The sequence below is a fragment of the Nematolebias whitei genome, chromosome 15 (genome assembly GCF_014905685.2).
Source record: "Nematolebias whitei isolate Nwh7 chromosome 15, NemWhi1, whole genome shotgun sequence".
Lineage (NCBI taxonomy): Eukaryota > Metazoa > Chordata > Actinopteri > Cyprinodontiformes > Rivulidae > Nematolebias > Nematolebias whitei.
The window spans coordinates 2,143,859-2,152,638 of NC_056512.1; the positions used below are offsets into that span (position 1 = coordinate 2,143,859).

General features: G+C 38.2%; 1 protein-coding gene across 1 annotated transcript in view; it reads right to left on the reverse strand.

The window, feature by feature from the left end:
• The window catches only part of LOC119421935 (next to BRCA1 gene 1 protein), a gene marked incomplete at its 5' end in the record, with an annotated part of 64,313 nt that extends 56,864 nt beyond the window's left edge, over nucleotides 1-7,449 (reverse strand). Inside the window, 1 exon segment of the mRNA XM_037689298.1 lies at nucleotides 7,324-7,449. Within this exon segment, the coding sequence (XP_037545226.1) occupies nucleotides 7,324-7,449 (126 nt within the window).
• Nucleotides 7,450-8,780: the final 1,331 nt, after the last annotated feature.

Here is an 8,780-nt window from a genome sequence, read left to right on the forward strand (position 1 = left end):
AGGAGAGGTAGAAATGGTGAAGGTGTTGAGGGATGGAAACTTACTGATAATCTGCAAAACTGAAGAACAAAAAAACAAAGCATTACAAGTTGATAATATCTGCAAAAAGGTGGTGATAGAGAAACACAATGTTGGAGAAAATAAAGTACTGAAGGGAGTGATTACAGGAATACCAGTGGAGGAGGATTTGGATAAATTAAAACGAAGCATTGTCGGAGTAAAGGTGAACAGTTTAAAGAGATTAATGAGAACAGTTGATGGAGAAAGAGTTGGAAGTATGTCTATTTTAATAGAGTTCTCCGAAACAATAATGCCAAATAAAATAAAAATAGGATTTATGAGTTTCCCGGTCAGGCCTTTTATCCCCCACCACTCAGATGCTACAAATGTCAGAGGTATGGACACATGGCAGCGGTGTGTAAAGGCAAGCAGAGGTGTCCTAAATGTGGAGAGGAGCACAGGATAGAAGAATGCAGAGAGGACAAACAAGAAAAGTGCTGTAACTGTGGGGGTCAACATAGAGCTAACTCTGGAAAATGTGAGGTGAGAAAGAGAGCGGTAGAAATACAACAAATCAAAATGACTAAAAATATTAGCTACGCTGAAGCAGTCAGGAGTGTTCAGGGACAAAAGAAAAGAGAAGCAGACCAGTCAGAGAATCAAGTTCCACAACAAACCAAACTGCAAACAGAGGAAAACATCACACTGTCAGTAGAAAAAGTCATTTTATTTATAGCATATGTCATCAACTGCACAGATCAGGCTAAGCACAGAACAGAGAAGATTCAAATAATAGCAAGGGGGGCAGAAAAGTTTCTGGGAGTCAAAGAGGCGTCTTGGGAAAACCTAAACAAAGGGCTGGAAATAGATGGGAGACCGGTAACACTGGGCGATAAACCCAGATGTTAATACTACAATGGAATGCCAGAAGTCTTATTGCAAATGGACAAGAATTTAAGGGATATATTGAAAAATTAGAAGAAAAACCAGAAATAATATGTATACAGGAAACATGGTTAAAAGCAACATTAGAATTTGTAATTAAAGGGTATGAGAGCATCAGAAGGGATCGGCAAGAGGGAAATGGAGGAGGGTGTGCAATATTTATAAAACAAGGAACACAATATCAAATATTAAGAAAAGGAGTAGATTTAGAATATATAGTGGTGGAAATATGGGACAAAGATGGAAAATATAAAATAATAAATTTCTATAATCCTTGTAAAAATATAACAATTGAATCAATGGAAGAAATAATGGGATATTTAGAAGGAAAGGTAATCTGGTGTGGGGATTTCAATGCTCATAGTACACTCTGGGGTAAAAGTAATGATAAAAATGGTCAAGAAATTGAAGAATTGATGGAATTAAAAAAACTAGTGTGTCTTAATGATGGAAGAGGAACCAGAATCAACGTTAGAACAGGAGAAGAATCAGCAATTGATTTAACAATAGTATCAAACTCACTGGCTGTCAGTTGTGAATGGGATATTGATAAGAATACAACAAATGGAAGCGATCATTACCCAATTAAGATTAAAATACAAATAAAACCAGAAAGCAGCAAAGTAGAGGGGAATAAAAAATGGAATTTCAGCAAAGCAGAATGGAATAAATTTAATTATATCAGTGAACAAGAATTACAAAAAACTGACATGACAGCAGATGTAAATAATATAAATTCAAATATTTGTAGGGTTATTCTAGAGGCAATAGAACATTCAGTGAAGAAAGGAGGAGGAAGGAAAGAAAGGAAAATAGTACCGTGGTGGACAAACGAATGTAATAATGCAATCAAGTCAAGAAATAAAGCCTTTAAAATACTTAAAAAGAATCCTATTTATCAACATTTAATAGATTATAAAAGAGAACAAGCGATGGTAAGGAGGATAATAAAGGAGGCAAAAAGAAAATACTGGAGAAAATTCTGTGACACTATTGGGAAAGAGACTAAACTTGATAAAATCTGTAAAGTGATTAAAAGAATGAATGGCATCAGGAAAGAATATGTATACCCAGTGTTGAACACAGATAAAGGAGCGATGATTAAAGATAAAGATAAAGCTGAAATGTTAGCTGAAACCTTTAGAAAGACTCATAGTTCAAATAACATCAGTGAGGAGGAAAAGAAAGGGAGGGAAGCCACAAAACTAAAGTATAAATATTTACAACAGAGTAGTGAAGTAAATGATAGTTTATTGAACGCACCATTTAAAAAAGATGAACTAAACAGAGCTCTGAGAAAAACCAAGACAACAGCACCAGGAAAAGATCAGATCTGGTATTTAATGATAGATCATCTCAGTGAACCATCCAAAGAAATCATTTTAGAGCTGTACAACAAAGTGTGGGAGGAGGGGGAACTGCCACAGAGCTGGAAGGAGTCAGTCATCATACCCAGAGCAAAACCAGGAAAAGACAACACTGAACCGGAACATTACAGACCAATCGCACTAACATCAAACATATGTAAGATAATGGAAACAATGATTCATGAGAGATTAACATACTATTTAAATAGTAATGGATATATATCTAAATATCAAAGTGGGTTTCAAAAAGGGCGTAATACATATGATTCAGCGTTACGGTTAGAACATGAAATCAGAAAAGTGCAGATAAATAAAGATAGTGTGGTGGCAGTGTTCTTTGATGTTTAAAAAGCATATGATATGTTGTGGGTTGAAGGGTTGTTAATTAAAATAAAGAAATTAGGTATTACAGGGAAAATGTTTAAATGGATCAAAAACTTTTTATCAAAAAGAACAATACAAGTTAGAATAGGAGAAGGATATTCTGAGAAATATGGGGTAGAAAATGGAACACCACAAGGCAGCATCATAAGTCCTTTATTGTTTTCTTTAATGATAAATGATGTTTTTGCAGAAATAGAGGAGGGAATGGGCTGTTCACTCTTTGCAGACGACGGGGCAATTTGGAAAAAAGGAAGAAATATAGAAGTCACAGTAGAAAAAATACAGAAGGCTATTAAAGAAATAGAAAGATGGGCAATAAAGTGGGGGTTTAAATTTTCAGTGACAAAAACAAAGACAATGATATTTACACGGAAAAGAATTACAGAAGTCAAAAAACTAAAACTATACAATCAAGAAATAGAACAAGTTAAGAGTATAAAGTTTTTGGGAATGTGGTTTGATGAAAAAGTAATATGGAATATTCACATTCAGAAAATTATTGATAAATGTAAAAGGGTCTTAAATATTATGAGATGTTTGGCGGGAAATGAATGGGGAGCAGACAGAAGAGCATTAAAGAGAATATACACCGGGCTGATCAGGTCAACTATAGATTATGGAAGTGTAATCTATAGATCAGCAGCAAGAACACATCTGGAGAAACTTGACAATATACAACATCAAGCACTAAGAATCTGTACAGGAGCATTCAGGACCACCGCAGCACTTAAAGTAGAGATGGGAGAGATGCCTTTAGAATTGAGAAGAACACAGCTAGCAATACATTACTGGATCAACTTACAAGGAAATAACCCGGATCATCCAACTTTAGACATTTTAAAACCATGCTGGGAAAAAGCAAAGAGAGAAACAGGAAGCTTTGGTTGGATAATCGATCAGAAGATACAAGAAGTTCAAATAAGAAACCTAACAACAAGTCCAATAATACCGTTACCAACAATACCACCATGGATACTACCTACTGCAAAAGTAGATTTTACACTTATGGAAAAGAAAAAAGATAAAAAAATCACTTTTAACTCATATACAGTACAGAAATATATAAATAATTATTATGGTTACGTTCAGATTTACACAGACGCATCAAAAGACACTACAGGGAAAATAGGAATAGCAATTATCATACCAGAGTTCCATAAGAAACAAGTTAAACGGATTACAAATGGATTGTCAGTATACACCAGGGAAATGTTAGCAGTATTATTAGCAGTACAATGGATAGAAGATGTCAGACCATTAAAAACAATAGTATGTTCAGATTCAAGTTCATCACTTATGTAGTGAACTAAGCCTCAGGTCAAAACCTGACCCTGAGGACCTTCATGGGACAGGAACTGTTATTTCATTGATTTGAGTCCAGAAATACAAATTAAGCTCATCCAGAGACTTTCTAATTGTATCCTGCACTAATCAATTGAAAGAACACTCTCTTTTATATTGTCATTACTATTTTTACAAATGTCTTGATAATCAAAAGGTGTTTAGTTCAAATCATTTTAAATGTTGAAGTGAACTACTCATTTTAAATCAACTGTGAAACAGTATTAATGATTTTTTAATCCTCATTCAAAGTAGAAATCAAGTTAATGTCTGTTACAGAGTAATTATGCATTTTTTGATCTTCTGTCTGAAATGAGAAGGAGGGATGTCGGTCAAAAGTCGGAGACAGTCGCAAACAAGTTTATTGGAACGAACTGTCATGTTTTTAAACCTATCAGACAGAAATAAGAAACTGCTGGCACCTACGGTCTGTCATTTCGCCAAAACATTTCTCTGTCTGCTCCAAAACATTTCTCTGTCTGTTCCAAAAACATCTCACTGTTTTTCTGACTTGTAGTAACCTCTTACGTCACTAAAACCACACCCCTGTTGGTTCTTTCAACCAATCAGGACTTCTCAAATGAACCAGAAACAGAACTCTTTAAATGTCGACACTTCCTAGTTCCAGTTCACAGTTCTGAGGGCAGAACCGAACAGAAAAAGTTCTGAGACATGAACCAGAGTTCTGGGAGATGATCCAGAGTTCGGAGTTCTACACTTGAACCAAAGTTCTGGTACTGATGAAGTTCGGCTGGAGTTCCTGTAGGAGCCACGATGCCTCGCTGTGACTCCACCCGGTGAAAACTTCATAACTTCTGAGGAGGTTTGTTCTGTGGAACTAGTTCTCACGACTTCTGCCGAGTCGCAGCCACCTTGAGGAGACGCTGAAAGGTAGCGTAACAAGGACCTCTTGACCGCCGCGGATTCATCCTCCGCCAAAGGTAAAGAGTCGTTGAGCTTCACTACCAGTGTACCGCAGGCGAACTGCACTTCAAAGGAGCGTGTTGTTCTGGTCTACACAAAACATACATTCTCATCCATCTTTTTCCTCTCCATTTAAACTCCTTCATTTCCCATCTTTAAAACTCTTCTATCTTGCCAGTAATTAATCCAGATATTTTCAGAAATGTCTGTTGTATTTCAGTTGCAAGTGAGAAATCATGGCCGTATGATTTCTCATTGTAAAGCTCATTAATTAAGCTGTGTTATTGCGTTCAATCAGAATAATCAAGTGTACAATGTTTGATGTTAAACTTTGATTCTGTTAATAAATGACCACATTCATTTTGATGGGTCAAAGAAAATTAACGTCTCATGTCACTGGTTTTTTAGACCATCTCGCACACAGTATCTCTGTCACATATCTGTCAAGTAGCTCGAAAAAGAGAGAACCCGTCATTAAATATTGATTGTAGTGGAACTAACTGAAGCGAACTAACCCTACATCACTACTCTTACAAGTTTACAGCACAGCCACTCAGACAGCAGAGCAGACACTTTATTAGAAATCCAGCAAGCATTATTCAGAATAATGATGATGGTTTGGAAGTCGTATTTCTGTGGGTACCAGCACACACTGGGGTTGAAGGAAATGAAGCAGCAGACAGGGAAGCAAAAAGAGCAACAACACAACAAGTTAACTTTATAATAACTACAAGCAAATCAGAAGCAAGAAGCATGGTTAAAGAAAAACTGAAGGAAAAGTGGCAGAAAGAATGGAATGAAGAAACCAAAGGAAGATGGTATTATAAGATCCAAAGAAGAGTGGGAGAGATGAGAACAGGAAGGAGAAACAGAAGAGAAGAGAGATTAATAACAAGACTGAGATTTGGACACACTGGACTGAACAACACATTATTCACACTACATAAACACGAAACAGGAAATTGTCAGTATTGTGGAGAGACAGAAACAATAGAGCATGTGATTTTAAGTTGTCAGAGATATGAGAGAGAAAGAAGACACATGATGGAGGAACTTAGAAAGATTAAAGAAACATTAAATATCACAAACATACTACAGAAAGAGTCAGCAAGTAAAAGTGTAAAAATGTTGATAAGGTTCTTCATTAAAACAAAGCTGATCAATAGGATATGATTAGGACAGACAACACATACACAAGTAAATAGAATTTATTTATTTTATTTATTTATTTTAAAAAGCATTCTGACCCACACTCCATACCAGTAGGTGGCGGTAATGCACACCATAAGTTGTTTGCCAACCGCCAATAAAACTGAAGAAGAAGAAGAAGAAGAAGAAGAAGAAGAGAACAACATGAACAGAAACCAGAAGGGCAGAAAACGTGACACAAGCAGAGCATTACGGCTGGCCTTAATGCTCTGCTTGATATATAAATTACATTTTATTAGAATTTGCTTTGGGTTTGTTTCAGATGTAATGGACATGGGGATGAAAAACAAAGAAGAAAACAAAGCAGAAAAGTGAGAGAAGAGTTAAAAGGTAAAGAAGGAGATAGGAATAGAGAGAGAGATAAAGAGAGTGCGTGTTTTACGCACAAGAGCGTCTCCAGACAGCTCTGCAGAGCACACACACAACTGCTGATGTGTCAGAACTCCGGCATACATTACCGCAGTGCATAACATTTCAGACATACTAAATAAAAAAGCTTACAGTAAAAAAAAACAAAAAAAAAAACAAGTGAAACATTTGTTGTGTATTATTCATATCACATCACGTTTCTAAAAAACAGCACTAATTTGTCAAAATAACAGCGATCAAAATGTTGACAAGACAATCCAGTTTATTATGTAAAATAAATGGATGGATGGATTGTCCTTAGCTGGACAACAGAGAATTGAAGCACCTGAAGGCAGCAGGACTCCTTTACAAGACAGACCTTTATTTAATCAATTTAATCAAATGTTTACAGGTGTTTAACACGTTAAAAGACACCAAAATGCAGGAAATGGCATCTCTGTAATTCCAAATTTTCTGGGGCAGGATCCACCCCCCGTCAACAGGTTCTGAAATCTAAGAGCAACAACCACCCCATGTTCAGAGTCACTAAAATCTTCTTTTGTCTCATTCTCATGCTCAGTTTGGAAATTTGGACAGTTTGGACATTTTGGACAGTTTGGACCTCAGCCGGTCATCTTCTCTATGTCTACATGGCTGAGAGCGATGAGCTGCTGCACTGTGATTGGCTGATTAGATTTTTGTGTTAACAGGCATTGAACAGGTGGACCTGATAAAGTGGCCGGTGAGTGTGTCTCTGACATTTGTGAAGTTGTATTAAGTAATTAAATAATTGGTACCAACATACCTGTTTTGGTCAGGGGCAGGGGATCCATGCTCTGGAATGGACAGCGGAGTCCTGGCTCTCATCAAGTTGTGACTTGGATCATGAGAAAAGCTGCACGGCTCACACAGAGTGCAGGAAGTGCACACACTGATGAGACAAATGAGAAGATGAGAAGAGAAATGGTTATTGACATTTTGTGCATACCTCAGCCCTCTTGCTCTAATGTGTGAGAACAGCTGCATGTTTTTGTGAGTAGAGGCCAGGACAAGCATTCAGCAGCAGGTTCAGGACTGAGTGAGGTGTGCAGGAGGAAGGGACATTTCCTCTGCGACACCCCCACCCCCTCCTAAGCAGATAAATAGCTAAGGCAGATAGTGAAGCTCAAGTCCGTGCAGTCCAGATCCGACATTGAAAAACTAGTCCATGCATTTATTACAACCCGGCTGGACTACTGTAACTCACTTTATGCTGGGGTCAGTCAGGTCTCTCTCTCACGTCTCCAGCTCGTACAAAATGCTGCAGCTCAGCTACTAACAGGAACTTGCAGGTTTGAGCACATTACTCCAGTTCTGTCCTCTCTTCACTGGCTTCCTGTGCGTGTCAGAGTTGATTTTAAGATTCTTCTGTTGATATTTAAGTGTGTTAATGGCCTTGCACCATCATACCTCTCTGACCTCCTTCATCCTTATGCTCCTTCTCAGACCTTGAGATCATCAGACCAGATGCTTTTGGCCGTACCAAAAACCAGCTGAAGCTCAGAGGAGATTGGGCATTTTCAGTCGTGGGCCCTAAACTCTGGAACAATCTGCCCATCAACATTCGACAGGCCACCTCAGTCTCTGCTTTTAAATCTCTCCTCAAAACACATCTGTACTCACTGACATTTAACACAGGGTGATCTCATTTGGTATTTCATTGTTGATGATTGTGTTAATCCATTTTGCTTTTACTCCCTGACATTTAACACAGAGTGATTTGATTTAGTATTTCATTGTTTCTCATTAGGGCAGCACGGTGGCGCAACTGGTAGAGCTGCTGCCTCTCAGCGAGCAGGTCCTTGATTCAAACCCCGGTCCAGGGGCCTTTCTGGGTGGAGTTTGCATGTTCTCTCTGCATGCGTGGGTTTTCTCCGGGTACTCCGGTTTCCTCCCACAGACCAAAAACATGCATGTTAGACTGATTGGTAACTCTAAATTGTCCCTAGGTGTGAGTGAGAGAGTGAATGATTGTTTGTCTCGTTTGTCTCTATGTGTCCCTGTGATGGACTGGAGACATGTCCGGGGTGTACCCCGCCCCTCGCACAGTGATTGCTGGACATGGGCACCGGCTGTAGGGATGGCACCATCTAGTGGGCCTTCCCCCTGTCTGTTCTCCCTTGTGTCTGTATTGATTGTCTAATTATCGTCACCTGTGTCATGTCCTGGTTGTGTGTATTTAAAGTCTGTCTGTCAGTTCTGTCGTTGTCGGTTCGTCGTTGG